Below are 20,348 nucleotides of genomic sequence, written 5' to 3' on the forward strand. Positions count from 1 at the left end.
TAATTTTTTCATTTACATATGTTCTGACTAAATAAATTTCTAAACAGAAAAATAAACTCCAAAAAGAAAAAACATAGGCATTTCAAAGTGGGATTTTTCAAAATTTGCCCATACGACCCAAAGGGGGGGACATCAGAATTCGTTTTAGAGGTATGGTTCCTTCGGCAAAGTTTCTTATTTTGATCCCTAGAGTATGATTTTCACAGAGCAATGGGCGATTTTTTTGCCTCCCCACAAATTGACCCGGCCTAATGTATGTATATGCTTGTATGCATATTCAAATAAAACTCTCAAATACTTTTTATTGCCTAGAAGGTCGCATGTGGTCATAAAAATCGTTCCCGAGATGGTCGAGCTTGGTACCGGAATGTACCGGATCTGCATCCGGTAAAGGACCATCAACTCGATAACACTCCCCAAGGCCTTCGGGGAGTTCCTTATCGCTACAACAACAACAGCAACAACTTTTTATGATTTTTTTTTTAAATGAGGATTTTTTTTTCGAAGTTTTTTTTTTAGCTTAATGTGAAAATGTGCTAAGTCAACTTTTACGAATTTTACAGAAGATGAAAAAAAATGAATAACTTTTGAAATAACCTTTTTTCAAAACTGTGAATGAGGATACCTTACTTGTAATGCTTTTGAGTGTAGAAGCTTTGAAAAGGATAAATAAAAATCATGTATGTCAACCCAGCAGCTATTTTATGACTTAGCACAATTTCCGCACTCAAAACAAATTTTTCTCCTGACTTAGCACTTTTTACTCAATATGTTTTTCCCTATCACTCCTCCCCTTTAATGATTGAAATATAACACTAAAACTATATAGTTCACCAAATATACTATTTATTGGTCAAGCTATTTCTAGCGGTTCTGATCTGCACTCTTTTGCCGGATGATGCACAGACAATAATTTATTTTTAAATTCAAACAAATGCTGTGTTGTGTCTTATTCCATAAATACAACTGCCACATACTTTATCTACAAACTAAATGTTAAATATCTTAATCGTTGTCAAGAGAGTAAAGACTTGGCTATAATTTTTGACTCCAAACTCTCTTTTTCTAGTCACATTGACTTCATTGTTTCAAAATTTGTTGCAATGGCTGGGTTAAGTAGGCGTAACACCACCCTATGACGTTGAAGGCAATTTATATATCCTTGGTCAGAAGTGGTCTTGAATATTGCTCAATAATATGGAATCCTTTCTATGAATATAACTCCTATAAAATTGAGAGAGTTCAAAATTTTTTTACAAAAGTTGCTTTACGTATGCTTCATTGGCCAGACGGCCTTCCATCATATACCAGCAGGTGCAAATTGCTTGGTCTTTAGGATTTGCATGACAGAACAACTTGAATCTCACTACTCACTACTTTTCTACTCGTTTAAGACTGTTTAGGCCATTTATTGTTCATGTCTAAAATCTATCGGATATGGTCGAAAGTGGTATGAGCGCATGCGCATCACTGCCAGTTGTAAGAAAGTAATTGCGAAATTTAACTCTTTCTAACTGTTCAAAAGTTATTTAAAAAAACTGGCGCTTTCGATGTCAGCTTAACACGGCCTTTGCATCACCCAATTCACCAAGTTATTAAAACTAAACACTAAAAGAAAAGTTATATAATAAATTTATATGCTCACTTTGCATATATTTTTTTTTTTTCAAGAAATTAATAATTAACAATGAATACAAATAAAATGACCCAAGGCGAACATATTTTCAAATTGTCCTTAAGTTGTTAAAAAAAAGCAAATAACCCAAAAAAGGTGCCGATTTAAAAAAAAAATTTATATTGCGATTGACTGACAGAATAAGCGAAATCAGTGATGCAAAATCCTTTAGTAGGTTATAGGGGAATAAACACTCCTTTGAAATGATTCTTACCTCACACTTAAAATGAGGATACATGTACGTATGAGAAGGGTTTGAAAAATCACTTGGGCTTACATTCGAACATTTGTTGCTTATTTGCGAAACTATACAAAACGTCTGAAATGTTAATATTGATTTTCACACTTCACCATTCAACACCCAAGTCTCCCGGTTTGACATTTCCTAAAGTTGGCAGCCCTATGTAAAACTAGTCCCCTGGACTGAATCACATTAATTGTAGCCTATCAACCAAGTTTAAATATCACCTACACGTTACGGCTCCTTTTACAAATGTGAATACGTAGGCACATATATTTACGAGATGAGGCTTTGTCCTTCGCAAAAACACTCATAGTGGTGAAGCAAAAGCTTTCCCAACACAGTCGCACTAATGACTGTGTGTGCTACTACCCTGACATAGTGGACAGTCGAACTAGTCTGAAAACTGAAGCTACTCGGTCATCCATAATGAGCTCTTATATCATTAGGCCGGAAAACCGCAGTAAACATCTTTCAACTTAAAATCGGTCGACTTTCATTCTAAAATATCGTTTTGATTTAACGAAGACTATTGAAATCTATTTTGTGAATACAAACCTCTGCAAACTTTGGTCTACATTTAAAAAATTTTATCCAGGGTCTTTGTAAAATTTTAATTATGTAGATGCGCCGAGGATTATACGATTTTGACCCATTCCGCAATGACATCCACTTAGACTGCTTATGATTCCGAGGGCGACATCCTTGGCCGAATAGTCACTCCCTAACGTTTTAAGGTGTTTCTCTGGTGTAGCTCGGTAGCATAGCGCCTAAAAACATACGTTAGAAAGTCTTCGGAGCTACACCTAGGGCTTCTAGGAAAGTGACGTCGACGTGGTCGGGATTGCTACTGTTCGCACATCGGGAATTGTAGCTCTTAAAACAGCCGAAAAAACTAGAGACGTCCTGTGTCACGAGAGTCATAGGTATTATAAGACCATTAATAGCACCCGTAAGTCGCCTTTGTGCGTGTGGCCAAGGAGCCACAAATGATTTAAAGAAATTGTGTCCGTGACGATTATTAGGAGTTAACCCCAGGTGAAACTACGCATTGCACGAGATATACAGACAAGGGTGTGACCATTTTATGTATCTCTTTTTTTTCAGCAGACGCAGCAGTACTAATTCCAAAGACCGGGGTTAGGTTCGAAGCCTCTCTGGAGTAAGTGAACGAGGGACAATCCCTCCGAAAGGAGCTACTCCTGAAAATTTTTGAACGATCTGCGAGATTTTGAGGCAAAAGCTCCGGATCCTCCCGAAGTGGCCAATACGTTGATTTCCCTAAATACATATGGAAATTTCACTAGACGACTAAGCCGTTTAGGCGGGCGAGTATGTTTAAGTGACTTAAACTATGAACATGTTTCATTAGCCATTGAGTGTGCTTGTAATTCTCAACTGGTTAGTGAAATATTCTAAAGACATAGGTTACATTTTTTATCCCAAAGCGGGGGCTTTTCAAAGCAAAATAAGGTGGCTCAACCCGCAGCCAATACCTCAGAGCCCCCAGTGCTCGCCCTCAATGAATAAATACAAGGTGTAACAGGTGCATAGTGACCTCCCTCTCTAAAAATAATAACATAACATACAGTCCACAAAAATAACAAATAACATAATAATATAATAACAAAAAAAAACTATTCGCCCGTCGAATCACCAAAGCTTAGACAACATACAAACAAAACCTTTCGTAAATATTATTTTTTTAAATAGCAATATCAAGCTTTTTAAAGTAAGATCGGATCGGTGATCGGCGCAAACCTCTATTGTGTAGGCAATCCTCTTAAGGGGTTCCCAGCGCAATATATATATAGCTTCTCCAACCCAATTGCCAACCTCACCTACCCGTGGCGAATTCTGTTTCATTGACAGCCGAGGCTCTGGCGACCCCAAGTTCCTCATGGAACTAGGGGGTGGGGAGGACGGGATGGCCTAGAAGGTTTAATGTGGTCATATAAATCCTTCCCGAGATGGTCGGTGCCTTGTTACCGGAACGTACCGGATCTATATGCGGCAAAGGACCATCAACATCGGCCCAAAGCTTTCGGGGAGTGTCTTTATCGTTAATACAACAACAACAACAAAGCATATACTTTTAGACTGAATGAATTAAATAAGTAAATAAAATGCGCGCACAAAGAAATGACTAGTAATTCAGATTGATATTATTGACTGGTTCACTTAGCACAATTTACACATCATTGCAAACAGCACGTGAAAATTAAAAATTAAAATATTTTTTTCTTGTTATCGATGTATTTTGAATTAAGTTTTAAAACTGCATTAAAAAAAAATTTTTCAAAAAAGTGACTTAGCACATTTTCACATTAAGCTAACGATATGTTGTTTTAAACTACGTCTTGTATATACTAAAATGTATTTTGAAAGCCATTTTTTCTAGAGCCTAACACGGGCGTAAGATATGAAGACATGAATAAGAAAAACTTAAGATAACTAACGAGCTTCGTTTTCTAATCCTAAATAACTCGAAAAATACGGTTTCAAAAAAACTAATTTAAATGAATACCGAAACGGGATAAACTACATTTGCATTAGTTCTCTAATTAGTCTGGAGTAGATTGCAGTTGTAATTTTCTAACGTCTTTTTTGAGTTGAGAATGATCAGACTATAATACTGGGAGTGCTAGATCAAAATCATAAACCGGTAAACCCTTTACGTGTTTGGGAGCTTCCAAACGAATATCGTTTAGCATTGACTTTGAATCCGAAGCTCAAGGCACATTAATGGTCATTGTCAAGCTTGTAGTTTATCAACGTCAAAGCCAATGTTGCCAATCGAAGCTGTCTGTTGGGCAAATTCCACAACATTTTTCTTGTGCCAATGCTTCTTCACTGTTAACATGTAAATATGTACGAACATACATACAAATATTCACGCCTATTAGTTACAAGCTTTCAACATTCAGCATTCCAATTTGTAGGTCACAACTGTGGGCAATACGATCGTATCAGCAACCAAAATAACAACAACAATAAGAAAATCTCAAAAAAACAAGCAACAGAAGTGTGGCAATAATAAAAATAGCCATGTTTGAGTATGTGTGTTTGTGGTTGTGACAAAAGTAGCAACAGCATCTATTTTACCTGAGGCTATATTGAATGATGAATCTTTGAAGCTGATTTTCGCTTGGTTTTTAAATATTCTGTCAGCGTTTTACATCTGTAAAGCAAAAATAAATATGTTGGGTTTTGTTTGGCCAATACTTTTATGCCTTTTTTTATTTTTAAGTTAATTTCTCCTAAGGCAAAAATAAAGATTTCCTTCTTTGCCGTGTGCCTTTGGTAGCTATTTTGCATCATCTTCAGGGAATCTCTAGTTTTTGAAAAAGTGAAAAAAGCCATCCCAAGCCACGGGCCAATCGCACCGACTCGGCTTTGTAGTGTCTGTTCTCCATGGTGCATATTAGAAAATTTCATGATTTATTGACGTTTTATAATAATGTTAGGAACTATTTTTATTACAAATGTGCTCCACTGAAGATCTTTTGTTTTTAGAGGAAATTTAACAAAAATATATAGGAAGGTAGGTAATTTGTGACAAGTATTCAAATAAGTTTATCATTTATTTACGAAAGCCACTCATCCACTTGTTTATATTTGAATTTGGCTTCGACTTTAGTAATTAAGAAAACACCGCTATGACACATGGTAAACTCATTAGGAATGAATGGATGTCAAATTTGGCTCATAAAAGTTCTTACAAAGTCAACTTCATTGGTACAACAGACTACAGACAACTGACAGCGAACATAAGACTCATTGGCTTAAAAGATTAAGATGTATATTAACATGAGTTGTATACGCCGAAGTACATATGTATGTATGTATGCTTGTGTAAATAATTATAAAAAACGAGGTAAAAAAGTTCAAATTCATTTTGAACAAATGTCGACATAAAAAAATGTAGGTGCAGCGGAAAAAAGTAGGATGCAGCAATTTTAGAAACTACCAAAAAAGTCGGGGCAGTGCTACTTAAAATTAGTGTTGCCATTTTAGCTTTTTTCAAGTTAGGGTTAGCTTTTTTTCTCCGTTTAGCTTGAAAAGTTGCGCTTTAGCTTTTCTTATTTTCAGCTCTGTTTTTAGACATTTTTTAGCTCTTTTTAACTTTCTTCAAAATTTTAGAAAATCTAGATAAACAGTTGTATGTAGATTCAATTTTGAGAACATTGAATGAATTCGGACTAGATTTGAGGGACTAAGGAACAGATAATTTTGGCATTATGGAAAGCAAAAATTGAGGCGTAGTAACTTTATTAAGGCAATAATATCATTTTCATTCCATGTGTTCGCCACTCGATTCTATGACTGTTTCATCTGCTTCGAAACCGCTTCCGAGCGAAATTGAGTTCTTCAGAAACATTTAACTGGTTTTCTAAGTCCACATGTAGACAAAAGAGCTATGTTATGACACGTATATGCTGCGTAAAACGATGGACTAGACCCGTTGCAACTTACTTACATAAGGCCTTATTAAAAGAACCTACTTGCTGGATCAGGACCTTTAATATAAGGCTTATATATAGCCCACCCAAAATCAGGCTCTCCACCTTCCTCCATACAGAAGTAGACTTCTTCTTATTAACTTACCCACTCTGGAAAATCGGAGAATACTACTGGCGGTTTTGTTCATCCATAAGCTTATTATTGGAGAAATTGATTCTGCGGACCTTCTCAGCCGCTTGTTTTTTGCGGTTACCCCTAGAGTATCCAGGCACTACGTTCCTTTTTATTTACCCCTTTGTCGACGAAACTTTGCTAAAAATAATCCTCTTCTTATCTGGTGCGCGCACTACAATGACTTGTATAGCTGTATCAGTCTTGAATGTACTCTTGCCACTATACGTAATGCAATACTTGCCTATCTAATTTAAGAGATATAAGCTAATTTAATTTAATTTGCCGGCATTTATTTCTTCCGTAAGAAACAGGCACTATCTCGTTTAAGGATGGAGGAACATTTATCAACATGTATCATTAAGAAGGAACAAGACAGTACTGTGTTGATTGGAATCCGGTGCATTCCAACAACGTTAAAAATATGCTTTTTCATGAGTCACTGACCGGAATCGTATGCATTCCGGCAGTATAATCTTATGGGTCAGGTATCGAGCTGATTGGAATCCGGTGCATTCCAACAACACAGGCCATGTTACTTTTTTATGCCTTCTGATGGCGTATCCTCATTACACTACTCTTAGCACTGCCGGATTCCCATTACATGCTGATTGGAATCTTGTTGCATTCCAACAGCAAGATTGGAATCCACTGCATTCCGAAATCATGCTGAGCGTAATCTGATGCATTCCGCCAATATAAGATCTCGGTATTAGATCTTATTTCTGCTCATATTTCTTATTATTATTATATTCTGAAATTATAAACTTTAATTCTAAATGTTCATTAATATATCTTTGTTTGTAATATAACATTGTTGAAATCTCGATATATCTTAAATTTTTAACTTTTGAGTTGTATATTTATATATCTTTTATATTATGCAGTCGACCATACTTTGTCGTCGACTTTAAATAATAAATAAATAAATAAATAAGCTGTTATAATAAAGAGGTAGAATAAGGATTAGTATATCATAGTAGTACTTTATTATAAGTTTTATTGCACATATAAAATCACTTGGACTTATAAGACACCATCTGACTTCAAATTCCTTTTTTCATATTCCTATTCAAAACATTATTTCAAAAACTTTATTTATCCGGTGGTCACTCATCGGCAGTGGTTCGGCCAGCCCAGAAAGTGTCATGAAAATATTCCCTCCAAAAATTCATTTGCTAGATATCTTGAAAAAGAGTTTCTCAGAAAGTATGGAATATGTTTGAATGAGTTTACATCTTTCATGGGTTCTTTAAAAGGAGAAAAAGTAGATTTCCTTATTGAAAATAGTTTTATCGACATTCTTATTTTGTAAATAAAAATCTGCTAACTGTTTTTTATTTTTATTTTTTATGAAATTGTTTAAAAGTTGTTTAAAAATATTGCAGCAGTTGCGTATCCAATCTTATTAATTTTTAATAAATCTCTCAGGAATGGAGACTTCATAAACGCTTGGAAGGTAACGTCTATTACCCCGATATTCAAGAGTGGTAATAAAAGCAATGTTGCCAACTACCGTCCTATTTCTAAACTTTCCACTGTCTCGAAATTGTTTGAAATTGTAGTTAAGGATAAAATATTCTTCGTAGTAAATACCTTGATTTCACCTAATCAGCATGGATTCATGACTGGCAGATCAACTGTAACTAATCTAGCAGTATTTTCTGAATACTGTATTTCTTCATTTAATAGGAGGGCACAAGTTGATACTATCTATACCGATTTTTCGAAGGCTTTTGACAAAGTCAACCATTCATTACTAATATCTAAACTTGCTGGCTTGGGCTTCCATTCTAGTATGCTATCTTGGGTGAGATCTTACTTGGCAGATCGTAGCTGTGTTGTTGTGGTAGATGGTATTTGTTCGCGGTCGTTTACTGCCACTTCTGGTGTACCCCAATGGAGTGTGTTGGGTCCCTTATTATTTGTTATCTTTATTAATGACATACGTCATTGTTTCAGTTATGCTGAATTCTTATTGTTTGCTGATGACTTGAAAATTTTTGCATCAATCACGACTCAATCTGAGTCCAATATGCTCCAAACTGATCTTGATAACGTAATGGACTGGTGTAGACGGAATCGTCTGCTTTTAAATATAAGTAAATGTTTTAGTATTACCTTTGCTAAAACTCAAAATGTTCTTCCTGTTTCTTATCATATTGGGGACTCTACGCTGAGGGTTGTTGATTAAATATCAGATCTTGGTGTAGTCTTTGATGCGAAGTTTCTATTTCACAGTCAGATTAATTATGTCATTGCGAAGTCTTATTCGACACTCGCGTTCATTCGCCGTTTCAGTATGGATTTTAAAACTTTTATTTACAACCCTAGTGCGGTCTAAACTAGAATATGCTGTTTTCATTTGGAGGCCGTACCATGCCTGCCATATAGACCGACTTGAGCGTATTCAAAAAATATTTTTGCGATTTGCCCTCCAGTATTTGCGTTTTCACGACCCTGTTCCAACATACAGTTCTAGGTGTCTTTTAATTAACCTTAAATCTTTAGTGAGTAGAAGATCAATGCTTTCATTGACATTTTTATATGATATCATCAATGGGACGGTTGACTCGCCCTATCTTTTAGAACGTATACGGTTCAATGTACCATCGCGAACCCTTCGATGTTACGATTTTTTCTGGTTAGATAGATTTAGAACGACTTATGCTTCCAATTCTCCAATTGCTAGGGCAATGAGAGAGTTTAATTTGCTGTGTTTTATAGACATTGATTTTGCATTAAATAAATTTAGGTTTAAACTGCTACTGAATGAAATAATTTGAATATTATATATTTATTAGTTAAGATATGTATATTAGTAAATAGTCTGTAAGGAGGTTCTGATTGTCCTAGACTATAATATGAATAAATAAATTAAATAAAATTTTTTACTCTGTTGCGTCTTTTATGAAAAAAATTAATAAAACGCATAGAAAGTTGCCATAATGGGTTTAGCTTGTTTTCTTAGCGTAAAAAAAAATGTTATTTAGCCTTTTTTAGCTTTCCATTTTTGTGAATCTAGTCTTTTTTCTGAAAAAGTTCTGGCAACACTGCTTAAAATACATCATCGAGATATTATGCGTGTTCCTACATCTGACTATACATATGTATGTTTAATAGGGTGATGATGAAAAATATTTAGTTTTTCCTACTGGAATTATAAAGTTTAGATAGTTTAAAAGAATTAAAATAATCGCGAAAAGTTATAGGCCTATATAGATGACGTCATTATAATTGTTACAGTACACATTCCCTCAACAATAATTGACATGTTAGAGGGCAAATTTCGCCCTGCACGTATCTCCGACCTGTAGAAAGCTTATTTTTTTCTAAAGCCTCCACCTTGCACACTTTCCGAAAGCGACGTAATATGTCACTGTCAACGCTTTATTCAACGGTTATTCTTGGCTGGAATATGCGATTTTCTAAGACTGAGTATTTTTAGGTTGACGGGTAGAAATGTTTCCCAATCCCATCATGAAATGAAAATAGGTCTCATTCATATATACCAGCAAATCCTCTCCATATAAATTGCGATTAACTTCTCGCAACACAAAGTTCCAGGCAAGGCAAGGATGTCTGCCGTGTCATAATAAGGAAAACAGTTCAGGATGCCATTGTGGCAATATGTACTGCTGCAGAAGACACTGCCCAAGAACCATGCGGTCCTACAACAACTTTTCGTAGCTTCCAAATCTCTAGAAATAGCACTCCTGAAATCTGATGCAAAAAGTGTATCAAATAAGACATTCCGAACATATGCATTGTGGTGAATGTTTAGCACTCTGTCCCTCAATGATGACAAATCACTTTTCCTTAACTAAACACCATCACCACCTGCCTTTCTGTCTTTCTTCAAGCAATGACTAGATTCAAGATCAGCATATGATGTTTAAGCCGCTCGTGAACAAGACAACAACTTTTTAGTACTCAAGTGGTTAATAAGCACAATTAAAACCTTATAGTTCCTCAGCTTCCGCAACCCGATTGTAAACCTCACTTACGTAAGGGGAGTCCTGTTACATATATATGAATGTATAATACACGTATTTAGCAGCCGAGGCTCTGGCGACCCTAGGCTCCTGATGGAACTATGGAGTGGGGAACGGGGTGGCCTAGAAGGTTCAATGGGGATATATTAAATCGTTTCCGTATGGGGATATATTAATTGTTACCGGAACGTGCCGGATCTACATCTGGTAAAACGCCATAAAAATCGATAGCATTTCAAAAAACTTCGTTGAGATGAGTATTATGCTTACCAATCGATGTCGTGTCCCTACTTGTGGATAAAACAGAGCACACCTGAATTCGAATCAGGCGGTAAGCGTTCGTCCCACCATATTTTGCAATTGATGGTTGCTCTTTACTAACGCTTCGTCCCTGTGTTTGAACAGCTCAGCGAATATATGTATCTACTTGCCAATTTTGTTTTCTATTTGCAGCTATTGTGGAATCGCCGTACGCGCTGTTACTTGGCAAGGAGCTCTTAGATGCTGGAACGTCTTCTCTAAGCGCGTGAAACGTCAACAACCGTCTGCTGATAAGCTCATTATCAATAAGAAAGGTAGAAATGGGAAAATATTTGCGCGAAACGTGATAAATACGAATAAACAAAACAAAAAAGCTAAAAACTTCATAATAAAGAGAAGAGACAAAGTAACAAACGAACAAAAAGTGAACAACAAAAGAAGCTTAAACTGAAAATTAAATAAAAAATACACACACAACTTTGTGCTTACCAATACATACATATGTACGCATACTACATAATTATGTACATATTTATTTGATTGTACCGAAAAAAATTTATAATAAAAAATTTTAAACAATACAACACAAACAATGACAAATTGACGCGACAGCTGCGAAGTGCCAAATGCACGGCCGCTCCGCCAACAAAAGCACAGAGCAAAAATATCTTCCAAACGCAAAGCAACCAACCCATAGAATTAGCGGACGGCCGCTTGTGAGCTATTTAAATATTTTTCCAAGTGTAGTGAGTATACGAAAAAAATGAAAGTTTTAACACAAATTAATTTAATTAATTATTAATAGTGAAATAAATTTGTATGTAAATCGACCGACTTATTAATTGGAATTTATTTTGATTAATTGAAATTATTTAGTGATAATATATAAGTGTGAAACGCATTTTAAGTGATCACATACATACATAAATAAAAAGCTGTTTAAATAATACATACATACATACATATATTCATATGAACAGTCATAAAGCCAGAATTAAACGAGTGAAAATAAGAAAATGTCTACAAAAGCGGGATTATTAGTGACCGCCTTACCTGCAATCGCTGTAGCGCACAATCACTCCCCCCAAACAACGCCACGAAGCAATTTTGCCAAAATCTCAAGTCCCTTCAAAGCCAATTGCGATTACACTAACACACAGGGAACCTATAACACAGAGCTGAGTTGTCGCATTAGCCGCAGCAGCTCTCAACAGAATCTGGAAACAGATAGTGGCAAGGGGTCGTGTAGTCCCGCATTATTGGATTGTAGCTTCGATAGTGGCATTGTTATTGGTGCAAACGGCACATTGAAGGAGGGAGGCGTAGTTGAGTGTTCTGTGATGGAAAAGGTAATAGGTGCAAAAACTCTTACCGAAACTATTGAAAGAGACCGCATGAGCGAAACATTGCCTGTTACGTCTAGTGTTGCTCCTGGAGTTGGCGCTGGCTGTGTAATCGGCACTGGTATGAGCTGCAACGCAGAAGAACAAATGCGCCAAAAGCTACGCTACGAGCGCCTGCAACAATGGCGTTTAATATTGCTGGAGTTGGATCGACAGCGAGATCCGTATCGGCGACTGCGTGAACGTTTAAGGTGAGTATATTACAAATATAGAATGGGTTAAAAGCAACGATCATTTTTTGAAGTTTTATTATACAAAATGCTTTTTAGGGCTTCATTCTGCATTGCGAACGATTGCTATCTAGCAATGTTATTCTATATGATTTTCGTTCGGCCTTTACTTTTCTTAATTTATATCAAACAGGATAGCTTAAGCAATTGTCAAATGATATGCAACCATCTTTAACATAGTACAAATACACTACCGATTCGTCTCTGAGGCGAAACGAACTTTCGTTTCGTAATAGAGAATGCGGGCCTTAATATTTATTCTTGGGCTTTTACGCTAAAATTTTTCAAAAGCTTTACGTTACTCATCAAAATACGCACCCTGTTTATGAGTTCACAATACAGACGATCCCAAAGTTTTAACTTGAATATGTAGGCAATTTTTAATTATACCAACCCACTGTACCTTCATTATCAATAAAAGTATCTGTAACAAGTATTCAACTATTTAATAAGGCGGCGACACCACTTACGAATTTGGTTAAATTTATAAATTACATAAGTAAATACATATGTATAATTGACTAAACCCAGTGTAGTAGGAAGGGACTGTTGATATTAATCTGTACTCTCTGCATAAATACAAATATAATGAGTGGATATTAAAAGCTATACCAATAATTATTTGTAGACAATGGCCAGATTTTTTTGTTTAGTTATTAATATAAAATTATTTACAGACAAACAAACAGACATACATACATACATGGAACGGTCAAGTAGTAACAAAACGTGACAATCGCTTAATGGGGAAAAATATATAAAAATTACTAGAAGACCCGGCAGACGTTGTCCCGCCCTAAATTTGGCTTATCTGCATACATTTTAATAAGCTTTTTCCGTTTGAATCTGCCCTCCCCCTCTTCACTTTTTCCTAATCCCTTTATTCACTCCTTCCTCAGTCTCTTTCGCTTCATCTATCTCCATTTTCGTCTCATTCTATCTCTTTCTCAATATCCTTCTCTCTTTTCTCTTCTCTCAATTTCTTCTCTTTCTTCTGCATCCCTTGTTGCCTGTCACAGAGGGTGGTATGTATTTTATCCCAGTCCCAGTCCGTCTCTGGATAATATATTACTCTGTACTAAAGCACTCATCAACAGTTTTCATTTGATATCCATATTCTATAAACACACTCTAGGGGTCCACGTTTTGGCCTATATCTCGAGAGCCTAGAGACCTATCATATATTTCAAGTTAGATCAAAATACACACAGGGTGCAAAACAAATTCAAATTCGGTGAGGTAGTTTAGGAGTCCATTGGCCTCAATTGTGTGACACGTGTTTTTTATATATTAAGATTTTTAGTTGTTTGATTTTCGTTGATAACCATCACACTACCAGCATCAATTTTAATGTTGTATTTTTCTTTGAAGTTGTTGTTGCAATAAAATAATTGACAACGAAATTTGCAATGCCAATTGCAACAATAATGCTAACAATCACTATTTATGACAGCAGCAAAGATAAAAATAATTGCCATGACAATAGAAACAATTGAAATGATGATTTTTTCGGCGAGATTGTGGTAACTAAGATTTGTATCTTTGCCTGAAAAAAAAACAAAAAAAATAATAAAAATGTTGGACATAATTACTTATATGTATGTAGTACGTACTTATGTATAAATAAAGAGTGAATATGGATGTTTCTTCCAACGATGCCACCAATAGATTCAGAAGATAAATGTCCCGAAACATATTTTGTCAGAAAACAATAGTCAGAACCATTGTAAACCAAACTATATATGTACTAAACAATGGTCGGACCAGTTTTTTCAAAAGACAAAATTCAGAAGTCAAAATTCAGAGAGTAAACAGTAATTTTTCTCAAAACGTTTATTTATTTGGAGGGTATTAGGTATAAAGAAAAAGTAATACAATCCAGAATTTTAAATTGTGTGCAATGGCGAGCATATAGTTATTTAAATCGTTTTGAATTTGCATTTATAAACAAATTGGTCGAAATCTTCATATTTTTTCTTGCGTTTTTGTTATGGCTCGCCTTCAGCTGAAGAGTACAGCAGTTTTGTTACTGTTATTGCCCGTTCCTTTTTTATTTTATTTGTAAAATAAAATATGTTAGGGTTTCCCAAACGCACTTCGGATGGCATTGGGCCACCTGTCGATGGAATTATTTGTTCGGGCTTCACCCAATTTGGTGGTATTATACATATTCCATAATTCGATTGGATATAACGCCTTCTTTCGACGTTTTTTTTCGCTGCAATTCCAGCAAAAGAATTTTTTTGGGGCTACTGACAAATCTTCGCTTAATAAATCATGTCGCCCTGTGTGAAAAGGAAAACATAATTATTTCATTAAACAAAATTGTGATTCGATTAAATTTCTATGTGAAATCGGTATTAAAATATTCGAGCTTTCGCCATCCTAACAACCTTGAATGCTAATGCTACTTGAAAAAGAAATTATGGGGCCATGCCTTAGAATTCCGTTAAGTGTTAAAATTTGTACACCTAAAACCACCTCAAATAAATTTTTTTAAGTAAAATATAAAGTGCGTCCAAGCGCTTGCAGAAAATCATGTATTTTAAAAATGAGACCAATTCTAAATATTCTCGCGGAATTTTGTTCTCGCGGATTTTTTTATTCCCGCGGAAAAAGTCCTCCAATTCTTTTCTCCTAGGGAGAAGAATAATTGGGGAATATGAATTTCGAATTTTCGAAGTCAGCTGTTTTGTCAATTGAAATTTCGTTGCGCATTTCTTATTTTGTTTAAAAAATTGTAAAGCTTAATTATTGTTGCTAATTTGTTTGAAATTAAGAAATAAGGTATAAACAATGCACATTATTGCATTTCATGTGGTATTCACTGAAATGAGTAATGAATTGGTGCCACAGCAACATCAACAGAGGAGCATAAGAAGAAGACCGGCGGGATAACACAAATCCGCCGGAGTTGCCTGCATTCATTCTACAAAGCAATTTTCTGGCGGCCAAGTCGAGTTGAGTTCGCCTTTCGCCATATGCCAAAATCTATTTAAGCATTTTAAAACATCCTTGCGCAATTTCTGGATGGCTGCATCAAATATGCGAAGAGCTCTTCCGTTGCTTATGATATATTTTTCGACTTAAAATAAAGAATATTGTGGTTGTTGTTGTATTAACAGTGAGAATATTGTGGTAGAATGTAAATACATATTTAAGCACAAATTTGTACAAAGAAGTGTTCTTTCTTAAAATAACCAATTTCCTTTAATTATTTTGATGCATTCCCTTTAATGTAAGTAGTGAAAAAACTCCTATGAAATGGCAGAGAAATCTCCCTCTCCCTCACATTCATAATAGCTACTTTTCTCCCATAACCGGTTTCCGCTTTTTCGAACATTGTTCAGAATAGGAGGAACGGGAGAAGTGAAAAAACTCACAAGGAATTTTTATTTAGAATACGAGAAATGGGAGAAGGGAAAAAACTCGCACGGAATTTTAGTTTAGAATTGGGCTGAATATTTCTAACTCCAAGCCCTACATATTTTAATGCGGCTTTTTTTTATTAGTTCGACGGAACTAGTGCGGTCCTAACAAATACATTTATAGATAATCTAATTATTTTCCTAAGTTTATATTTGTATGATGGACGAATTGTAGAAGCTTTTCCAAAAATGTATATAGTAAGTACATTTGATTAACCATTACTATCTTCTATATCAGCCAACTAAATGGACCAATATTTTGTGTCGTAGAGGACGACATTAGCGTGTTTCGATTGACATGTATAAAATTATCCTACGCTAAACTTTACTTTTTGGCTCATGGTTCACCCTTTTCAGAATTAGCCAGGTACATTTATTTGAAACAAACAAGAAAGAAAAAATCACATCGCCTTATATACATACATATGTATGTATGTATCCATGCAAATAAGTATGAAATTACACTGCATTTATGCCTGGCGAGTTGTGCCGCCGCCAACACAGGCAACATTGTTAGCAACATAATTAGCAACTTTGTTGCTTACCGCGCTTTATTCCATGTTTCTCCATTTGTTCCCCAATGTGGGTGCTCAGCAGTCATACAGGCGTGGCCGCCATTCCGACGCAATTGACTTGCGCTATTGTTTGCCTTTTGGAATTCCCTGCATAATTTGTTTGTCTCACAATCCCCATTACGGCCTACATAAAAACATGAAATGTTGAGATTTTTTCTGTTTTCATGTGCATTGCCTGTTGTTGTCATTGGCAATTTATGTCTTTCTAACTCAATTGCCATCAAAATTGTATGAAAAATTTTAAATCTTTGAAGCAAATTTTGTTGGTTTGCACTGTTTCTTTAGTGGTTTTTGTATTTAATTTTTCTTGAAAGTGGGTACTAAAATTTTTTTTTTAAAGATTTGCCTACTACTTTACCTTCCAATATTTAAATAATTCATCTGTTTTTTTTTCTTTTCGTTCTCATTTGCTGTCGGTTAAAATTAAAGTTAAAGTGAATATTAAAATTAAAGCGAAAGTTAAAGTTAAAAATAAAGTGAAAGCTAAAGTTAAAGTTGAAGTTAAAGTTAAAGTTAAAGTTAAAAATAAAGTTAAAGTTAAAGTGAAAGTTAAAATTAAAGCTAAAGTTAAAGTTAAAGTTTTTTTTTTTTTTTTTTTTTTTTTTTTTTTTTTTTTTTTTTTTTTTTTTTTTTTATATTTAAGCCTCACTGCGAGACTCTCCGAGTGTAGGACTCCCTTCTTCCATGAAGGCCTACCCACTAAAACCTAACCTCCCACGGCCCGCGCAAATCCCCGTACCTGGGACCGCGTTTAGCATTACTTCGGGTACGGGTGCGCGCTACGTGAGCTCTATGGCTACTCTCACGCTAATGGGCTAGGCATCCGTCTTCTCGTTTACTGGTAAGTATATGCCTCACATATGTGCTGACCGTATCCCATCTGTCTCTTCGACAGGTCATGTTATTAATGACACTGCCCGGGGATAGGTCGCCAAGTACCTCTTCTACCCTCCTTCGCTGATGGGAGAAGTGCCTGCATTCGAAGAAGGTGTGGCGTACATCGTCTATTTCCCCACAGTACAGACAGCTCGGGCTATCAACCTTACCCATTCTGTGTAGGTATTTGCGGAAGTAACCATGTCCCGTTAGAAACTGGGTCAGGTAAAAGTCTACCTCTCCGTGCGGTCGCTTCAACCATGGATCAAGTTCAGGGATTAGTTCCCTAGTCCACTTTCCTACGATGCTGTTGCTCCACTGGTCTTGCCAACGTCGGATCGATTCTTCTCGCGCCTGCATGGCAACAGCAGCTCTACTTGCTTGCGATCCGTTGTCATATATTGTTTTTCTTTCCTCAACGAGAAGATATATCGGTATGGTTCCCGCAACGACCAGGACAGCTTCAGCTGATACCGTGCGGTAAGCCGAAGATATTCGCAGCGCCCCTCTGCGTTGGACCGAGGTGAGGGCGACTCGGTTCTTCCGGTATTTCATTGCGTCCGCCCAGATTTCTGCACCATATAAGAGTATAGAATCCGAGGCTGATGCAAGCAACTTCCTTGTGCATGGCTTTGGGCCACCTGTGTTTGCCATTAATCTACTCAACTGCGCTATTATGCGCGCAGCTCTTTCGCAGGTCCCTCGTATGTGATCCGAGAAGTTGAGTTTGCTGTCTAACCTCACTCCCAGATATTTCGTTGAAGCGAGTGTTTCTATTGGCTGGTCCCCAACCATCATGTTCCTGGTAGTGGGAATACGTCTCTTTGTGAGGATGACGATCTCCGTTTTGGCTGTTGCTAACTGGAGACCGTGCTCAGCCATCCACCTATTTACATTACGCATGACCTGGTTTAATTTTAGCTGTGCCAGCTCGCAGCTTGGTGCTGTTATCACAGCTGCCACGTCGTCTGCAAATGCAACGAGGAAGGTGCTTTCTGGCATGTCTAATCGAAGAAGACTGTCGTAAGTTATATTCCAGAGGTCGGGACCTAGTACCGAACCCTGGGCTGCTCCACCTGTTATTTTTACCCTTTTTTGACCGTGAGTACTTTCATATATTAGATACCTCTCTCTTAGGTAGTCCCTTAAAATTTCTAACAAATATTGCGGTACTTTGAAAGTGCTTTCTAGTGCCTCAAGCATGTCCTCCCACCTAGCTGAGTTAAAAGCGTTTTTGACGTCCAGCGTGACCAGCAACACTATAGGTCTTGCTCTGTGGCACGCTGTCTCGGCTTTCTTGACTGCGTCTATAACTTCTGCTATGGCATCTATTGTAGAGTGCCCCCTCCGAAAACCATGCTGTCTGGGCGACAGTCCTCCGGCGTCCTGTAACGCTCTGGTGAGGCGTTGCTTCAGGAGACTCTCCATCAATTTCCCTGCTGTGTCCAACATACATAGGGGACGGTAGGATGATGGAGAGTTGGGATCTCCTTTCCCTTTTGGAATGAGAACCAGTCGTGCTGTCTTCCATATGGTGGGGAAAATTCTTTCTTCGAGACATTTGTTGTACATGTGCAACATAAGTTCTGGGCAGTCGTTTGCAGCTAGTTTAATTGCCTCCGCGGGTATTCCGTCGGGCCCAGATGCTTTCCTAGGTTTCATAGTTCGCACGGCAGTTTTAAGCTCTTCTTCTTGGAATGGTTCCACGTTGCGATCTTCATGGGTAACGTACCCGCCCTCCCTAGGCAGTTGGGTGGGAAACAGGCCATCCACAATGTTCCTTATTTGGTTCTCGTCCATCAGCTGGTTTGGCGGACGGAACTTCTTCATTACTATCTTATATCCCTGCCCCCATGGGTCTCGATCCACTTCCTCGCAAAGCGCTTTCCAGCACTTAAGCTTGCTTTGCTTAATGGCAGCACTAAGAGCTTTCTTCGCTCCTTTGTACGCTTCCGACTTTTCTAGAGCCTCAGGCCTGCCGCGCGCGCGAGTTGCTAGCCTTCGCATCCTGTGGCATATTTTCCGCAGCTCCGCGATTTCGCTATTCCACCAGTATACCTGCTTTTTACCCCTCCACACTCCCCTCCGTGGCATAGAGAGGTTGCAAGCGTGGCGAAGACAGCTCATTGTCTTTTCAACCGTCTCTTCCGTCGGACTGGAGTTGTTGATTATCCGTCGGGCATCCCCCAGTACTGATGCGGAGAACGTGGCAGAGTCGACCTTGGATGCGTCCCATGCTTTTGTTCTGCGTGGCCCGTTCGGAATCTGCCTCTGACCGGGATCGTTTAGGTGGAAAGTGATGTAGTTGTGATCGCTGCCAGTCAGATCCTCTATGACTCTCCATCCAGCAGCGGTCAGGAGCAGGCTTTCTGACACTAGTGTTACATCGGGGATCGAGTATCCAAAGCCTGGCCGTCGGTATGTAGGGGTCGTACCAGTGTTAAGCACGTTCAAACCGAGCCTGGCTGCCATCTCAAGGACTAACCTTCCACGGGTGTTAGTCTGCGGCATTCCCCATTCGACGGCTCTTGCGTTAAAGTCTCCCGCCACAACCAGGTTACTAGTTAAGTCCCTCAGGTCGTCTTCAATAAGTTCAAGCTTCTCCCTGAACGTTTGAATGGGATCATTCGGGGACAAGTAGCAGCTTACTATTGTGGTATTATTCGTAGTTAGGCGGACGTAGCCTTGTCCGGCAACACGGTTCACAATATTGGCGTTTGCATCTGTCATCCAGATTGCGGCGGTGCCGGTGTTGTCTATATGCCAATCATTTCGGGCTCTATAGGGTTCGCTGATGATAACGCTGTTAGCTTTATGGTCTAAGACCAACTGTTGTAGTAGCTCATCAGCAAGTCTGCTCCGGTTTAGGTTGCCTTGGATAAAACTAATCACTATTGAATTGAGACTTTGGCCTTTGCAACAGCGAGTGCCGCTCTGAAAATGCTGCATGCTCCAGATCCAGGGACATGATCGAGCTTCTGTGTATTACACAGGTAACATTTTGGAGCTGCGGTACAGGCCGAAGCTTT

The 20,348-nt window shown here is 37.6% G+C and overlaps 1 protein-coding gene across 1 annotated transcript in view; it reads left to right on the forward strand.

Annotated features, from left to right (window-relative positions):
- The window catches only part of M7BP (Myosin-7a binding protein), a 160,051-nt gene that overhangs the window by 24,832 nt on the left and 114,871 nt on the right, over positions 1 to 20,348 (forward strand). Inside the window, exon 2 of the mRNA XM_067777248.1 lies at positions 11,000 to 12,401. Within this exon, the coding sequence (XP_067633349.1) occupies positions 11,824 to 12,401 (578 nt within the window). The 5' untranslated portion in view covers positions 11,000 to 11,823. The remainder of the gene's footprint in view (positions 1 to 10,999; positions 12,402 to 20,348) is intronic.

The sequence above is a fragment of the Eurosta solidaginis genome, chromosome 3 (genome assembly GCF_040869045.1).
Source record: "Eurosta solidaginis isolate ZX-2024a chromosome 3, ASM4086904v1, whole genome shotgun sequence".
Lineage (NCBI taxonomy): Eukaryota > Metazoa > Arthropoda > Insecta > Diptera > Tephritidae > Eurosta > Eurosta solidaginis.